Below are 19,355 nucleotides of genomic sequence, written 5' to 3'. Positions count from 1 at the left end.
ATGGTCTCATGTCTCTCATGGCTCATGGGTTGGTACTGAGAGTTTGCTGGGATAAACAATAACCTTTCTTAGAACTTAGGACAATAATTATCATAGAGAAATTCCCTCATATATTAATCTTCCTGTTCCCTCATATATCGCTGTTATCCGTTTTATTATATGAATGTCTAATCAATATTCATTATTTGATATTACAGTTAATAAACCAGTTGTGTGATAAAACCAATCCTTGGTTATTTGTTTGTGTGTGCACCTTTCTTGTATGGAATTATAACTTCTAGTTCAGATTCCATTTCAGAGTCAAGAACCCACGGCAGGTCAATGAGCATAATTCATTAATAATAGTTCATTCTAGCTAATTCTGCTGTATAATATGTGAAGATGACCTATTTGTCTAAGTTAAAATTAAGACAGGTAAGGACACTATATATTAGTTAATGGCTCCCAAACATGGAGCTTAGCAAAATGAATTAAATAATTAATTATTAATAAAATAATAATTAATTATCATTGACTCCGCTATGTAGTGCAAATGCCACCATGCATACTACTTTCACTACACCCCCTTCACACAACTTTTCCTGTTGCCCCATTGTGCAGATCATAAGGTTAATACTGTTTCTTAAAAATAATAAAAGTATCAAACAAGCTGAAAAATATAATGATTACTGAATCATTTTTCCCACAATTCCCCCTTTTGAATTTCCCCCTGTCCTAATGACAGGTCAACATTACACATATACTGTGTGAATCAGTGGTGATAGCAGGCATTTACACCACCCCCTTTTTAAGGGAGAGGCAACCTCAGTACTGCACTCGCCTTCTGGACTAAGAGATTACAATGAGCCTTATATGTGTATGTGTAAATGTGTAAAGTCTTCTGTCTTAAGGCGAGCAGGTCTGCGCTGGGAGCAAGGGCAGACTGCCCTTGTTGTGCTCCTGCCTCAGGGGATTATTCTGCCCTTATGTTGGTTGAGGCTACCTGATCTGCCTCTTCTGAAGTGTTGTTTTCCTTCAGTGAATGTTTAATATTGGGTGCCGGTGCAGCTCTGCACTGTGTGAGGTGGTACCACTGTGAATCTTTACCCCTCAGCCGGACTGCACAGCTGGTTCTCTCCGTCACCTGATAAGGCCCTGTCCAGCGAGGTTCACACCACTTCTGCTTAATGACCTTCAGGAGCACCCAGGGTGAGACTGCCACTTCTGGATCCTTCTCCTCCTGTTCTTCTCCTTCTCTCCTTTCCTGCACCTGTATAGAGAAATCTTTACAAACAGCTTTTAGTTCTTCATATAACTGTCGGTACTTTGCTTGAGGTAGTTTCTGGGGGGACGCAAGCGCATTGTTGGGGCCCGGAAATGGCATGCCCCTCACTAATTCAAAAGGAGTAAATCCTGTAGTTCTATTCACTGAACTACAGACACTAATTAAAGCAATTGGAAGGGCATCAAGCCAATTCATGCCCGTTGTGTTTGATTTTTGTCAATTTGGTTTTCAAAGTTTGATTCATCCTCTCCACCTGTCCTTGTGAAACCAGATGATACACACAACCATAGCTATGTTTCAATCCTAGTGATTGTTCTACCCACTGCAGTGTCTTACTAGTAAAATGAGTTCAATTATTGGAGTGAATCTTTTTAGGAAACCCATGTTGAGGGATCCAGTGGTTGATCAACATTTTGCAGGCTGATTTGGCATCCTCCTTAATAGTGGGGATTGCCTAGACCCATCCTGAATACCTATCTACTACCACTAGAAAGTAATTATATTTGCGTATAAGATCGATCATATCTGTATAATCAATCTGAATTTTTTCCCCGTGAGTTAATGGCCATGGACACCTTCCCTGTGTTAATTTGTATGCCTTTTCTGTGTTATAAATGAGGCAAATGTTACAGTTAGCTAGGAAATCAGACACTAATGCTCGCATAAATGGATGCCACCACTGTTTAAAATTTTCCATAATTTGTCTTTTTCCTACATGTGCCATGGTGTGTGCTTCTTCCAACACACTTCTAGCTAAGGACATAGGTAGTACGTACTGACTGTCCTTGTTCATCCATAGTCCTTCCACTCTACGTGCTCCCTGTTTTACCCACATTGATTTTTCTTCTGGACTAGCCTGATCCTGTATTTGTCTGAGTTGTGTTCCCGTGGGAATGGGTTCCCATGGGACGCTAGAGTCTAGTACCATCATAGTGTTGGGTTCTGTATACCCTGCTATTTTTTTTGCTGCCTTGTCTGCTGCTTCATTTCCCCTACTCACCAATGTGTCCCCCTTTTGGTGACCTCTGCACTTTACAATGGCTTATGAAGGCTTATGTATGGCTGCTTCTAGCCGTCTCAGTTCCTCTAAGTGTCTTACTGGCTTTCCTCCACTCGTGAGAAATCCTGTTTGTCTCCATTGCGGGAGTTCTACGTGTGCTGCTCCCACTGCATATGCCGAGTTGCTATAAATTGTAACTTCCCTGTCTTGTGCCAATTCTAAGGCTGCTATTAATGCCATCAATTCTGCCTTCTGTGCTGATGGGTGTTGTTTTATCTTTTTTGACACTACTGTCCAAAATTCATCCACCTCACCTCTACTCTCCTGCACTACTGCATATCCTGCCCTTACCTCTCCTGTGGGTGCTCTGTAGCCACATCCATCCGTCCACAGGATCCATGAACCTGGAATGGGTGTGGCTAATAGGTCTGGTCTTACCTTACTTTGCCTGACCACTTTCTCTGCACATTCGTGTGGTATGCTTTCCAACATCTCATCTGCCATGTTTATGCCCTCATGTGTGTATAGGATGTTAGGAGCTGTAAGAACCTTGTGTATGCGTCTCTGTCTCAGTGGGGTGAGTGTAAACATTTCTGAATTTATAAATGCTACCACTCCATGTGTTGCGAGTATGTGTAATGGATGTCCTGTGACTATATGTGCTGTTTTTTGAACTAACTTGGCCAATCCTGCTATGTGTCTAGTGCAGTGTGGTTGTCGTTTCTCAGTCAAATCTAAAGGAATACTTAGGTACATCAAAACTGCTCTGCCTCCATCCCCCTTTTTCTGAAACAGAACCCCATTAATAATTGTTTCTGTTTCAGAAACATCCAAGTAGAATGGTCTTGTATAATCTGGTCTAGCAAGGTCAGCCGCTTGTGATAGGGCCTGTTTCAATGAGATGAACGCCTGTTCTGTGTCAGTAGTCCATGTCAATTTCCCAGTCAAATTTCTCATACCTAATTCTTTTACCATGTCTCTGAGAGGTTGTGTTTTTCCGGCGTAGTCAGGAATATATTGCCTACTATATCCCGCTAGCCCTAAGAAGGATAACATGTCTTTGACTGTCAGTGGTCGTGGATGCGACAAAATGGATGACCTATGTGTAGCTGATATACCTGTCGATCCTTGTGTGACAATCCGGCCTAGAAAAGTAACTCTGGATCTACAACACTGTAATTTTGACCTAGAGACCTTATACCCAGCGGCTGCCAAACATTCAAGGACCACACGGGTGGCTGTTAAACAGGTCTCTGTGGTGTCTGCGGTAATCAGTAAATCATCTACATATTGGATAAGAATAGAACCTGTAGGTAACTGGCAATCCTGGAGACTTCTTCTTAAAGCCTGATTGAAAAGTCCCGGGGATAACGCAAACCTCTGTGGAAGTCTAGTATACCTGTACTGCTGGCCCCTGTGCGTGAAAGCACATATGTCTCTGCAGGCCGGGTCTAAAGGTACACAAAAGAATGCATTTGCCAGATCAATGCATGTAAACCATTTCATATCTGGGCTTAAATCCGAAAGTGCCGTGTATGGATTGGGGACAGGAATAGTGCGTGTAGCTAATGCTGAATTTATTGCTCTGACATCATGCGCCATCCTATACTGACCTGGTTCCTTTTTAGGAACCGGTAATATGGGAGTGTTTCATTTGGGAGCAGCATGGTTCCAGCACACCTGCGGTCACCAGTGCTTTTACTGTTTTATCTAATGATGATATGGCTTCTGGCTTATGTCTATACTGTGGAACCCATATGGGATCAGGTGTTGACATTTGAAACACAACTGGTGTCTGTTTAACATGTCCTACGTCATCTGATCCTGCTGACCACAGTGTGTTAGGTAGACTACTCAGAACCTTTCCCGTGTCGGGAATACTGGGGCTGATGCTTGTGGCTGTGTAAGAGACATTATTGTTTCCAACTTAATTTTAGGCTCCTTAGGCTCCTTCGTATTTATATTAGCATTCTTACGGATCTCGTCCAGTTGGGCTTTTAACAGCTCCAATTCCATCTTATCCTTTTCTTTACCCTTGCTATCTACTCTATCTTAGTGCTTTTTCATATGAAACAAAATATGTCTCAACCAGTCCTCATGAGGCTTATCTGGTCCCATATCTGGATTGTCTTCTACCTTGTCCTTAATAGGAGTAGGTAGGCCCTTAAGAACTGCAGTCCTAAACCACACCTGTTGACCCCGAGCTGGGTGAGTGCCAGTAGTCATAGTCCAGTGCTCAACCGCCTGACTCAAATGTTCTGCCGGGTTAGTTTTCTCATCCCAGGGATAACTAGGGATAGTTGTTGCTGCTCTGACTGGCCACATATGCCTCATGATATCCGCTAGGTTCTGTGGGTATGCTGCAAATGGAGTATTATCTGCCTGCCTATATGTATTTGCCTGTCTCTCCAATTCAGCCACCTCCATAGCAGTTGTGTATCTGTTGATAATGTTCCTGAAATCTCCCAGAGCTAAGGTAATTCCCCCTGTTAATTTATTTAATTTAGTTAGCCAAAGTCCAGTGGCATCACATGTGCAGGGCCCCTATCAGTAGCCCCTGTACGTGATCCTGTTGTGGACCATGTTGCTCCATTATACTTAGCTGTTCTGTCAGGGGGTGTATCTCCTCATCTACCATTTGCATAAGCTCTCTCCTAGTTATACCACTTTCCCTTCGTTCAGGTCTAATCTGCAGAGAAAGTGCTCTATCTGGGGACTGAAATGAAGCCTCAATCAATCCACCCTCATTAGCAGTATCTACCTCTTCCTTAATTACCTGCCCTGTAAATGCAGCCTTAATTCTAACGCCTTGTCCCTCAGTCAAGTCAGTCAAGTCCATGTCACATGGATTCCTTATTCTTTGATCAGCATATGAAATGTTCTTATTCAGGGGTGGGCGACGGTCACATGTGTCTGTGGCCCGAGAGCTGGGCGGGTCTTGTGACCCATTTTCCCTCACCATTCTATCATGGAATGGATTATTACCTGATGAGGGCGATTGACATTGATCCCCAGTAGGAGCGCTTCGCTTTAGTGTGTCCAGGTCATCCTGTGGATATATAGAATGTGATGTGGAATACTGATATGATGTGTTCATGGATTCCAGATTAATTGTTCCTGTCTTAATACTGATCATGGGCATCATATTAACGACTGGTATGGGAGACATAGGTGGGGGCAATGTGTTCAAATAACTCACGTTGTAGGGCGGAGGTATCTCTAGTTCTAGTGTAGGATCACATTTCCTGTCTGGAATGTGTGTGGGGGGAGTCCCTACCTCCAAGCTGTGCTGAGCGCTCTGCCCCTTCTGGGTCTGGTCACATACATCAATGTCAGCAGCTGGTGAATCAGTATTAGGTGTGGTATGGGTAATCATAGCAATCCAATTGCCATTATAAACACATTTCAATTTTTTCAACATAATCACAGCCACTTCTGCCTGATCACTTTTACATTTAGCCTTTTTACGTCTTAATAAGCCTGAGTTTTCCAACTTCTCTTTAGCCTCCTGCACTGCCTTAATTCTGATTATGGTCATTTCATTTAGCATTCTTCCTAGGGATATCTTCTCCTCCCATTTACCCGCAATAAATTCTTTGACTGCCTCATTCAAATCCCTGTTCACCTCATTTTCTAAATCCTCCCTTTTCTTAATCATGGGTTCCAATCCTTTCACTATTTTAGCAAGTAGTTCACATTGTTTACAGATTTCCATTGCCATTTCCCTTCCCCAAATCTGAAATTGAATTCCTTTTCTAAATACCTCTTATTTGAGTCTGCCATATTGATCAAAGACTGGACTTACCCTCGAATTCCTCCAGTGGGATCTTCACTCCTACTCACTGAACTCCCATGCTTTTGTTGTCACCATTAGGTCTCCACACGGGAGGAGTCAGTTTCGGAGAACACGTTTTCCTTTACTGCAGTCCCTGATGTGCAGACCTCAGTCCCTGACTTGAGGCTTTTCCTTTCTCGGTCCCTGACACGAGCCCCAGTCCCTGACTCGGGGTTTAGGGAAGGCCACTTAGGGGAGACCCAGTCTCCTAGTCTTTAATCTGAGTGCTCATCAGCGGCTCAGAGGGTCCCCCACCACCCAGCCAAAACACAATTAGTACACACAGATTCACTCGAAACTCACTTTTTCCTCTAACTTTGGGACTCTAACCCAAAGACCTTGGTCCCTGACCATCAGGCTTTCTTACTCTGGGACTCTAACCCAAAGACCTTGGTCCCTGACCATCAGGCTTTCTAACTCTGTTTTATATTGTTCACACCTACTTCCCGCCTAAGAGGGATTACCTACCATACCCCAGCATTCATCCCTTTTTAACACTAGAACTACCAGGATTTTCATATACCCCCTTTTTCTACCAGAGGCTGCCAAATGGCAGTGCTGGGGTAATTTGCAACCCATTAGGCCACCTTTTGTTATGTACATTAAGCCACTATTAGGTGCTAAAATGGGGGGATGGGTGATAGTGTGAACTGTGTTGACTGACAAAGCTCTGAGAGTCACAGCAGGCACAGACTTTCAGGAGTTTAGTTCAGGGCAACAATCTCAACAAATAAAAAAAATAGTTTGGTACTTTGGCACTTTTCTCAGCTGCTGATAATAATTATTATTATAATCTTTCAAAAATATAATGAAATAATACTTGTTTAGAATACACACAATAAAGAATTATTTAAGCTTTTTAGTTTATATTTGTTGATCTAATGCAGTATTATTTGATGTGAAACCTACAAAAACCTTGAGAAATATAAATAAAAAAATCAGTTAAGTAAAAATTGCTCAAAAATAGTATTTAAATTTAATTTGAGTCATATTTACTTGTCAAGAGAAACACTTTGCCAATGGGGTGAGATATTTTGACTTAAAACAAGAAAAAAATGTCCTGATAATATTCTTTTACTTGGGTTTTAAAAGGTTTAAGTAAAAATGTCCTTTTTACAAGTAGCTGAGGGTTGCTTTTTGTATAAATTTATTTAAAAAAATCTTTACCTATTGGCAGTTTTTCAAAAGACAAAAACTACTTAAAATAAGGTTACAACATATCAGAGTTATTTTGACTAATCAATATGCCACTTTTTGCACTGTGAAAACAATCTGGCTACATGCTGAGTGAAATAAAATAGAATAAACATTTCTCACTATAATACAATATTACAAATATACACGATGGAGGTAACTGAGATGGGTTCTATATTTATTTTAAAAATGATGTTGTTGCAGCCATTAGATGGAAATATGCCAGTACCAGGTAACAGTGAACAGGGATGAGTGTGGTGGGTGATAGCGTGAACGATGATGATAACGATTATGTGCGTATCCACCTCCATGTGGATAAAAAGCCACGTCACCACATATATTTCACTTACTCTGTTGACCAAGAAGCAAAGATGGCAAAGGTTTACAGTACAGAGCAGGCTTTGGACATGACCCTCAACCCTGTCAACCCCTGTGACTCTGATGGAGAAGAAATTACTATTGATCAGAGCGGTGACTCTGAAATCTCTTCTGGTAAGATTTCCTAAATTTTCTATGTTTGTTTGCTGGTTACGGCTGTTGTGGTTTTGGAAGAGATACACTGCAAAAAGTACAATCTTCAAGTTAAAATTGCTCAAGAATATTATTCTATTTTAATTTGAGTAATTTTGACTTGTATTCTGACTTAAAACAAGACAAAATGTCCTGATAAAATTCTTTTACTTTGGGTTTTAAAAAGTTTAAGTAAAAATGGCTTATTTACAACTAGTTGAGGGTTGTTTTTTTGTATAAATTTATTTAAAAATATCTTTACCTATTGGCAGTTTTTCAAAAGACAAAAACTACTTAAAATAAAGTTACAACATATCAGAGCTATTTTGACTAATCAGTATGCCACTTTTTGCATTGTGAAAACAATCCTACATTAGCACCAAGGAGACAGACTTGAGATGTTTTGGAATTTATAATTCAAATGCCATGTTTGTGTCAATTTCACATTATTTCAACCTTTCACTAATCAAATCTCAAACTTATGGTCCTGTAGATGAGGAGACTTCACCACCTCCAGGAAAGAGTGGTCGCATGGAGACACACGAGTGGCTGACAGAGACAGCAAAAGATGGCACAGTGTGGCATGAAGAACATAGTTTATGTTTCTGTATAGTTTACATTTCTATATATGAATACTTTTGTTATCATATTGTTGCATGCTTATTTTACCTTTTATTACTTCCTTTATTACTATTTCATTGTACAGGGAAACCAAGCAAAATGTTTCTTTCCTATTCATATACCAATAAAACTACCTTGAATCTAAATATCTGGTAATGTTGACTTTTTTGGGGGGTGGGGGTTCACCAACTTGCTGCAGAGAAGAGTGTGGAGTGCAGTAGAGTGTCTCCTTTCAAATGTAAAGGACTCATTTACATAACACTGGAGATGAGAAGAGCTGTTCACACCTGCCAAATGGTAGTTCTTTGGGATTTAAAGGTATAATTGCCAAATGGCAACGGTTTGGTAGTTCTAGTGTTAACTATATTCAATTTGCAGATTTTATTTAAATAGGCTACTACTTACCTTTTGAGGAGGCGCCTGAATGAATGCTAAAGTATTTCAGTCCCTCTGATACCTCCTCAGCTCCTTTGCATCACGTCTGACATACTGTTCTTAATCAGACTGTAAATGCAGATATCATAAATTGTGATTCTGACTAGTCAAAATATAATTGTCACTAGTCAAAATTCTGTTGTAGATATCCAGTGTTTAATTAGAGATTGTCAGAAGCTATTTAATGCTAAAATGGCTTGCCGTACTGGCACCTATAAGATCTTTGCTTTTTGTGCCTGACACAGACACATATCGTGATATTAGAATGGGAAATGCTTGTAGATCTATTGTCCATAAACACACTGACCGTGGACTGTGTGCGAATATGGGATGCTATGTTTGTAGCATGTCACTTTTTTTGTCTGTTTACATGCTAGTAGCATATGTGTGCTAGTTATAGCCTAAACATCCATGTGCTAGCTAAACATAGGCTACTGGCAGATGTTCAACACTGAAGTGGAGTATATGCCAATGTCACAAAACGGATGTCAACGTGATCGGCATATGCGCAAAACAAAGGCATATGTCACTGTCACCAAAAAATAATAAAAAATATCAATGCCATTGGCATACGCCACTTTCACCTGAACGTAGATGCCGATGTCAACGGCATATGCCACTGTCACCCATACATAAGGTGCCAATGTCAACTGCATGTGCCAGCGTCACCCAAATGTAAGATTCCAATGCCTTTTCATGTTATTACTGCCTCTCCTTTTCTATGCAAGATCTTTGAAAAAGCTGTGGCCTAACGACTTCATATATGCATAAGAAGCGTATATATGAAAAATTCTAATCTGGATTCAGGCCACATTATAGCACTGAGACAGCTCTAAGATAAGCTGATAAGAGACAGCTCTCTTGCCTCTTGTCACGCCCTGGCCTTGTCCTGTCTGTTATTCCCACTGAGAGAAACTATCATAGTTTCATGTCTCATCATACACCTCCCCTCACACCTCTTGTTCCTTATTTCCTTGACCATCACCCTTATCACACCTACCCCTCCTCTCACCCCTATTCTTCCTCCTATCCCTCCCCTGATTTCCATTTTATCTCACCTTTTCTCCCCTTCCTCTGTCTTACACGTTCTTCATCACCCTCATTCTACATACCCCTCCTCTCACTCCTCATCTTCCTCCAATTCCCTTCCCCCACTACTCCAATGTATATAAGGCCCTCCTAAAATATTTGGTGTCAGACTGGATTGGGAACAGACTGGACTGGCAACAGTCACATACTGGATTGGGAACAGATTGGACTGGCAACAGTCACAGACTGGATTGGGAACAGATTGAACTGGTGACAAACTGATGACCAAGCTGTGCCCGTGCTTTTCTGCATGCACGTGAAGGAAACCTTTGAACCTCCAGTTTCCAAAACTTCAGATCATCCTGAGATAGACTGAGATCATCCAGCTGTACTCATACATGGTCCTGTGTATGTGTAAATAAGCTCCAGTCAACGCCGAACTCCAGTCTCCTGACTCTTCAATGCGGAATTTCTAACACCACTATGTGCTTACTTAGCACATGGCTCTGTTTATTATTGTTCATGTCTCCGCCCTAGAGATTGCCTTAACTCCACCCCCTCATCAGAGTCTCCTCTTGTGATTGTTCCCAGGTGTTTTGTATTGTCCTCTAGGTTATAAGCCCTGTCTTGAGTCTCAGTGTTGGTCAACCATTTGCATTCCACATTAGCTCTGTGTTTAGGTTTAGCATTAGCTCTGTGTTTAGGTTTAGCATTAGCTCTGTGATTAGGTTTAGCCTTTGCCTTCTGTTTAGTTTTCTGGGTCTTTCTGTGTAGGTCTGTTCAGGTTAATGTCTAGTGTTTTGTCTTTACGTTTTTCTGTCTGTTGATTACATATTTCTAGCTGTAGTATTCTGTTGATTCCTTTATGTCCTTTTTATTATAATAAAGTATCCTTGCTGCATTCTGCCTCCCTGTATCAATTATAAATGGAGTTATGACATAAGTTTGGGAGAAGGACCACACCCAAACTCCTCCTCTTTACCATTACGCACCCTATAAAAAACTACTCCTCTCTCATTACCTTCTCGTGACAAAATTCGCACAGACAAAACTGTTTCCTGTTCAGCTGCATTGTCTCTTCTACCATGGACCTCGACATCACCACTTCAGACACCGAACTCTTCTCTTCTCCCCCTCATTCTACTCCGTGTCTGAGATCAGTTGTCTCTGTCCCTGCTACTCCTGTTGGTACCACCTCGTCAGGATTGTCTTCCCAGCATGGCTGCTCCCGTTTACCTCACTCTCGTTCTCAGCATACCCACCGATCCTCGCCTGCCTCCTCGGTTTCCCATGGCCGATCTGTTCGCCCGAGATGTTCTTCCCGACTACTTGACAATGCCTCGCCTGCCTCCTCGTGCTTCCTCCTCCACTTCTTTTTGCTCCCCTTGCATCACAGACTGGACTGTTGCTAAACTCAAAGATTTTGAGGGAATGCCATGTTCCCTTCGCTCACACTGCCCTCAAGGCTGAACTTTTTTTCCTTGTATCTGGCCTCCCTCGTAGGTAAACAACAGGTGCGTGCTGCAGTTCCGATCGCGCAACCCAATGACGTCATGCCTCCTGCATGCTCTGGCTCTCCCTTTGGGCTCCCTCTGGGCGTTGTTTCGCTGCGTCTGATCTAGCCGGGCACGCTGATTCGACTTTCGTCTGTTACCTCCTGGACAATCTACTTTTGGCTTTTCTCCGGGCCTCGTAACACTGCCTACTTCTTCCTTCACCTGTCGAAACCTTCTCTCTGCTCTGTCCAAACCTGATGCTTCAGGAAGCGATCATTATTAACCTTTCCGCGCCATGTGGCTCCTCTGAACCTTTCATAAGTTCAAGTCTCATTCCCAGTTCCGAATTCTCACTCCACTATGCGACCGTGGATTATGCTATCACCTTAATCAAACTCGCCAGTCATGGCGCCTGGCTCTCTAAGACTGATTGTTTCTGCCTTGAAGGTTCTGCCTCTCCTCCTGGATTTCTGGCATCTTTTCGGGGTCTGCTGGAACAATAAATACTACTTGGCTGTCCGTCTCACTTTTGGCTGTAAAGCAGTCCAAAAAATGTTTTTTTTTTCGATACTATCACAGAAGCTATGTTTTGCATTCTGCTGGGCGTATACAAACTGCCTTTTGTTCTCCTATTTCTCTATGATTTTCTCATTATTGATCCCCTTTCTTCACCTCCAGCTCGTGGCCTCACTGCCTTATCCAGAACCTTTCACTGCCTCGGGAGTCCTCTCCCCAGTGAAAAGGCCATTGGACCTGCAGACTCTCTGGAGTTTCTTGGCATCACTTGGCAACTCTGTCTGCTTCCAAGCTTCCCTTTCCCAGGATAAACTCGGGTGCATCACCCATGCTCTCTACGTATTTATCGATTCTCCTTTCTGTACGAAGCAGCAGTGCCTCTCTATTTGGGCCACCTTAAATATGCCATTCGAATCATCCCCCAGGGATGCTCTTTTATCACCTTCATCTTGCCTCGTTAGTCTGCTCACTGCACCCTTCAGTCACCTTAGATGACACTTGCCTGTTTGAGCTGAAGTTCTGTCTCACCCTTCTTCACCACTGGAACGGCATTTTTTTTTCCTTTTTTTTATTATTATAATTTTTTTTACAGACACTGCTCCTTCCGTTGACTTCAGTGGTTCCTATGGAGGCCATTGGTTCACTTCTCCCTGGCCCATGCAGTTTGTCAGCCTAAAACAACAACTCTTCTGCTCTTTAGGAACTTTACTACATTGTCATTGCAGCACTTGTCTGGGGGCACAAGTAGACAAACAAAATTTTAGTTCACTCAGACAATTCTGCAGCTGTTAATCAGCATATAATCAACAAAAGCTGTTCCGCATCTCTTTCACTCATGCCCTTCATACGTCGCCTCACCTGGCACTCTATACTCCACCAATTCATTCTTAAGGCAGTTCACATTCCAGGCCACTCAAATGCAATAGCTTTATTGTTTTTATTTTCAGAAATTCAGAACCATAGCACCTCAAGCGGACCATCAACTCACACCAGTGTGACCATTTTTTGGAAACCATACAGTACTTTATCCCCATCTGCAACAACTGATTTCTCAAGCCCAGGAGACAATACTTTCAGCTATCTCTCCACCAACACTCTCCACCTACTGGTCAGGAGGGAAACTCTTCCAGAATTTCCATACCGTGCATAACATTACTTTTCCTTCAAACAACCTCTCCATAACCGCTGCCTTTCCTTACCTCAGCTACTCCATCCATTCCTCCTCCTTAAGAGTATATTTAGCTGCATAAAATAAATGTCTTCACAAAACTTATAACTGGTAAACCTCATTCTTCCACCAATCACTCTCAGATAACCTCTTCTCAATGGACTCTGAAAAGCTGAATCTCATCTTCCATCTCAGAGATCACCAATCACTTCAGACATTTTATTATGCTGCCTAAACACTCCGCTGAGGATGCTACTCTCCTACTATTGCCCCTACACTTGAATCACGACACGGTTCCATACTCATCTCCATCACATTCTCTCCCTCAGTGGTTCCCCTCCAGGCTATTTCTCTGGCCATTCATTCAAAATTGGTTCAGCTTCTACTGCTTCACGTCAGGGACTACCAGATCACACCATTCAACTCCTCGGGCGCTGGTCCTCTCAGGCATACCACAGCTACACCCGTTCCCAAACCAATGATCTCAGTCTAGCACATGAGAAACTTGCTTCTCACTGAACCAGAGCTTTTGGGGTCTGGCTTCACTCTCCACTAGCAGAAGCCACCCAGAACTCCAGCCCAAGTCCTTCTGAGTTCCCCTTCCTTGCCCTGCTTTCATCAGGTGTGATGCTTACTTCGCAAAATGGAGTTATGAAATAACTTAAGTTTGGGAGAAGGACCATGTCCAGACTCTTCCTCTTCACCATTATGCACCCTATAAAAAACAATCCTCTCTCCTCACCTTCTTCTATTTCTATGTAAATATGTTTATTATGGCACATTCTTCTTTGCTATTATGGCACAAGTTCTTAAACTCTTGTTTGTTAGTTCAGTTTTCCTTAATCTGGCAACCTGTTAAAGCTTCATTTCTGGGGAGGAAGAGGAGGAGGCAGACAGCTCTCTCCACTGTTTTGAAACTGTATTATATTTTAAATGCTTGGTGTCAGTATTACATATTGCTCTTTTAAATTAAATAGCATAGCAAATAACACAGAAAGGTTGGTAATAGAACATACTAAACTGAGCCTGTTTATTAGCTATATGTCTATAAGTATATGAATAAAGAGATAATCACAACAGCTGCATACCTTTATCTTTTGCATGTTTTTCTTCCAAGAGCCAAGACTTAAATATGCATAACGTGCAATTATGTGTCATTGTACAACTTACAAAGAAATGTGTTTTCAGCATATAACCGATCTGTGGCAGTTGTAGTGGAAATAGTATGCACACGTTGCGGTGGCATTAGCACTACATAGCGAAGTCAATAATAATTAATTGTTATTTTATTAATAATTAATTATTTAATTAATTTTGCTAAGCTCCATGTTTGGGAGCCATTAAATAATATGTAGTGTCTTTACCTATCTAATTTTCAGCTTAGACAAGAAGGCCATCTTCACATATTATACAGCAGAATTAGCTAGAATGAACTATTATTAATGAATTATGCTCATTGACCCGCTGTGGGTTCTTGACTCTGAAATGGAATCTGAACTAGAAGTTATAATTCCATACAAGAAAGGTGCACACACAAACAAATAACCAAGGACTGGTTTTATCACACAACTGGTTTATTAATTGTAATATCAAATAATGAATATTGATTAGACATTCATATAATAAAATGGATTACAGCGATATATGAGGGAACAGGGAGATTAATATATGAGGGAATTTCTCTATGATAATTATTGCCCTAAGTTCTAGGAAAGGCTATTGTTTATCCCAGCAAACTTTCAGTACCAACCCATGAGCTATGAGAGACATGAGAACATGTGACCTTATGTATCTGGAAATGGACAGGGAGCATGTCGCTGACGGTGCCTTCTGGCACGACTTCCTGGAGAATTGCAGACGCAGGTGTTCCTTTTCTCCCGAGGCTTTCAGACGCAGCCATCGGAGCTGGTGGTGTTCTGAAAGGGATTCTTCGTCGTTGCTGATCTGCCGCCTTGTGAGAGACAGTCCAAGCAGGTCTCTCCTGGGTGTGGCTCTCCTTCAGGCTCTGGGTGTGGCATTGAAATTTTGCTAGGGTAAAACTATAACTTTTCTTAATCTGTAGTTTCTATCTGGACCACGTCTTAAAGTCCCAAGACTGTTTAAGAAAGCCATGAGTCTGACGCCTGCAGAGTCATTTAAAAAACTCAGGGAATTTTACACTTTAGCCTTGAAAATGGCTAAAAGAGATAACGCCCCAAGTATCTGAAGCCTTGAAGTGAAGAGTCGAACAGTGTAGAAAAAGGGGAAGAAGCCCCAAAAGCCTGTGTCATTTGGCGCCACGGGTTTTTAACCAGAGTTTAGAAAACCCGCTCCGAATACCTGATTCGTCCTCAATGAGGGAGAATTGGAGCATTTCTTGCTCCTGATTGGCTGAATTGACTTTAAGCACATGTAAATTATTTTGTTTGTCCAAATGGAGTTAATTTCAAACAATTGGGCACATATGTAACTTCAAATTGTTTTAAACCAATGGGAATTATGTTTTTATTAAAGTTAAACTGATCCTCAGGAGTGTCTCTCTGCATCCTGCTTTTGAGAAGAGTTCCATGATCCCCCAAGACCCGGTCATAAACTTACCTTGAAAGGACCTATAGTGTCAGTTTTATCTGTCTCTGACACAGACAGCCAGGCGCCAATTTGGGGACAGTGCTTTCTGAAAAGCTTATCTTCAAATTCCAATTTTGCTTGGTGTGTCTCTGAAGCGAGCTAAAGTTTGGGTATATGAAATATTCTCGGAAAGTCACAATTTCTTATGATGAATGTGTAAATTAATACACATTCATCATATCCACTACATATTCCCCCTTTCAGATCATGCTTTCTTTCTAGAAGCATTGAGCTGATAATGCAGAGATGAATGTGAATAGCAAGGTCAGTGGAATCATTCATTCATACACTCAGGGTTGATACCTTTCTGGGATCATTTAATTTGGGAATAAACCTTTATTGGACTTGATCTAATATGCTGGTATGAGTGTTCACCTTACATTAAAAGTGTCAACTAGGAAATATTATTCTTATCAAAGGAAATGTTCAAGTATAGTTATTTATGCAAATTCTTAAAAAACATCTTTGCCTTAGTGATAATTACTGGATAAGCAGGGTGTTTCTCTATACTTAAGCTAACTAAAAACTCTGATTTAACATGACTAGTGGGCATAGGCCTGTTAGGCTTTGAAGGTGAGCATTATCACCTTGGATTGCTGAAGAAACAAAGAAAAATAGGTTTTCCAGAGGAAAACAAAATTTTTAAACAGTACTGTGTGCTGTGTGTCACCCCCCTTTTGAATTGTTCATCGTGGCTGAATGAATTAGCACACATGGCGACGGACAGCGATACACAAATTAGAATGGAAAACAATGCTTGAAGTAGAAATTAGAATTTTTATTTCTAGATTGATATACCACGGATTACTTTATCAGGCGAATGCAACGTAAGTACAGATTAAAGTTTGTTTGTTTGTTTTTATTCGGTTGTGGAAGCTGACGATTAATACCATTAACGCTATTCTGGGTGTCTGCTGCTCTTTTATGACTTGACAAAGGTGTGGTTGTTCCCTACAAGTCTCATGGTGATTTGGTGAGGCTCCATCTGGTTGTGAGGAACCCATTTGAAGTCAGCACTTTGCTGATCTCTATTCACATTCCTGAACAGAGTATGAATGGTGGGGGAAAGATTTAGGACTTTGTGTGGGTCTGGCTCATGTGGCAGGATCTTATGAGCTTGTTTCTCACTTTTAATGGACTTTTGGGCCAGCTTAATTAAGTTGTACTTTTACAACTTGTCCCCCCTTTTCAGCCTTTCACAGAACACGTTTTGTTCATAACCATTTTTGCATCCCCCTTTTGCTCTTTTCCAGTCTCTGCTGGTTGATTGCAAATGTGGCTCTGAGGATTTTTGCAAGCTGTCCCTATCCTGTTGTGTGCTGTATGTATTTTGCTGGACTATGTGATGTTACACTTTGGTCCCTTTTTGTCCCGCACTTGGGAATTGAATGGAATCAAAATCACATGGGATGTTTTTGTGGTTACCCTGGTTTGTCAGGTCTTTTAATTTATCTCTTTCTGGAGGCCATGTGGGATCTAAATGGGTGTCAGCAAAAGGGACTGTTATTGTGTGGACAGTCATTTGTTCATCATGAGCTGAGATTCTCTGGCTCATGGCATCCTTTGTCATTGTTGGAGTGTGAAAGGTGTTAGTAGTCTGTGTGGACATGGTGTTTAGGTGACAGGACTGAGCTTCAAAGTGATGTGAGTGTGAGATGGGCAGGGGTTTGTGAACCTGGGCCCAGATTTTCAAACACTTGAAGTCAATCAGTGGCTATAGCCTGTTGAGCAGGTCCTTGCCAATAAGGAAGGGAATGTTTTCAATAAGAGACTCATATACAGGGTGAACCAAACTTATGGGTCCTATTGTTATGAGCACTCTTGCCACAGACCTTATGTTAATACTAGTGTATGAATAAGGCACAATTTGGAGGGAACAGTTTTGTAACTGTAATCTCCGTGGGGCATGGTCTGCTGCAGCCCTCACTTCATCAAAGAGTGTGGATGACTTCAGTGTGATGTCTTATGCAGTGTCCAAGAGAGCTTTTTGTACAAGCTTCTTTTCCAGGACTGTGGTCAGGTTTAATCTACGAGCACCCCCCTTTTCTGTTAAATGGCCCAGGAACTGTCATGCAGGTGGATCACCTTGAACAAACGTGACATTAAGAGGAGTCTGATTTTCACCCCCCTTATTAAATTGGTCAGATGTGCAAGTCTGAATTGCAGGGGTCCTTGGGACATGCTCAGTTTCACCTGAAGTGTCTGATAAGAGGTCAGCTGTCTGACGCTCCTCTTTACACAGTTGCGAAAACACCTGTTCAATGTTTACTGGAATTTCTGTGCTAATTCCAGATACTTCAGACTCATTCGAATCATCTGAGCTTTCGCACTGGTGCCAGTTCTCATGCCTGTTCTCGTTAGTCGAGTTAGGACAGGGGCTTTTGTCTAGGGTTTTGTCGCGTGTGTGAGAGTTTTGAGGCCATCCGTGGCCCAAAATATTTTCCTTGGGTGCTGGATTCTCATGCCTACTGGTGGGGAATTTATTCTGAGGGTGCCCTGATATTAACTGATTAACACAGGGGTTTCAGTGATGTTGAGTTTCACCTGACCAGTGAGGACTGGAGTGAGGCGAACTCCTATTGGATTGTAAAGGTTTATTATTCCCCTGGTTTTCTGTAAGCCTGTGAGATGGAGCGGGTTTTGGATACCATGATTCAGCCCTGGGGGCTTCATCTAGCTCCATGGGGGAAGTGCTAAGTCACACAGCTGTTTGCTAGAAAGGTTGCGTTGACATGCTGCAACTCCTAGATAATAACTAGTGTTGGGATGGAGATTTAGGACAAACAGTGTTTTGAAATCCAATTCTTCTTCCATTCCTGGTTCATTTCGGGGCCCGAAATAAGCTTGTCTAAGGTGGTAATAGTACTGATGGGGTGACTCCTGTCTGTGTTGTTTAACTTGCTGTGCTGTCATCAGTCCTGCCTGTGAAGCTGATTGGAGAACTCCTTCTCCAAAGCGTCACAGAGCCCATCATATCACAACATAGTTAGGTTGCCGTTCAATGAAACTGCTGACTTCCCTGCTGGATGTCATTCTGATCAGGTAGATTCTGTCATCTACCGTGGCTCCAGGGAACCTTTGCAAAAAGAAATCCATATCTCTATAAAAATCTCTATATAAATCTATATTTAAGTTTTTCTATTGTTAGTGTAGCCATTTGGCTGGCTAACTTTATTAAGGCCTCGCCTTTAGGTTTCTCCATTAAATGGAGGGCCATTTATTGTGACATCAGATTTGCCATGTGAGAGGGCTCAGCGCTGAGGTTCATGGCTGTATATTCTGACACTGTGGCTCCTGTTGAGTTTGCTAATTACAAATACACCTCAGTCAGGGGTCTTACCACTGATGCTTGGTGACTGGGTTGTGTGTCAGATTTAATACTAATTAATGTATAATTATTGCAGTTTTATTTTCCTTGACCTCAACCAATATAGATTTTAATCAGTAATGGGTTACTTCCACTTATGAAAGAATGAGTAAAGGATAGAAGCAGTACAACAAATATAACTTACAATTTACATGCAAATTTAGTATATTATATGAAAGACAACTGCTTTTAATTAACTTGCACTTACACAAGTTATTAACAAGGGTGCACCAGAGAAATTTTAAATGCAGCAGCGCAAGTCATACGAAAGGGGGCACCATAAATTGACTTCAGTTGCAATAGCACAAGTCAG

At 41.6% G+C, this 19,355-nt stretch overlaps 1 protein-coding gene across 1 annotated transcript in view; it reads left to right on the top strand.

Moving 5' to 3' along the window:
* The first annotated feature begins 11,789 nt into the window (after positions 1–11,789).
* ampd2a (adenosine monophosphate deaminase 2a) overlaps positions 11,790–19,355 on the top strand; it is a 37,500-nt gene continuing 29,934 nt past the window's right edge. Inside the window, 2 exon segments of the mRNA XM_066658857.1 lie at positions 11,790–11,919; positions 12,063–12,171. Of these exon segments, the coding sequence (XP_066514954.1) occupies positions 11,790–11,919; positions 12,063–12,171 (239 nt within the window).

Source organism: Hoplias malabaricus, unplaced genomic scaffold (genome assembly GCF_029633855.1).
Source record: "Hoplias malabaricus isolate fHopMal1 unplaced genomic scaffold, fHopMal1.hap1 scaffold_32, whole genome shotgun sequence".
NCBI classification, from domain to species: Eukaryota; Metazoa; Chordata; class Actinopteri; order Characiformes; family Erythrinidae; genus Hoplias; species Hoplias malabaricus.
This window is presented reverse-complemented; position numbering and strand designations above follow the sequence as displayed.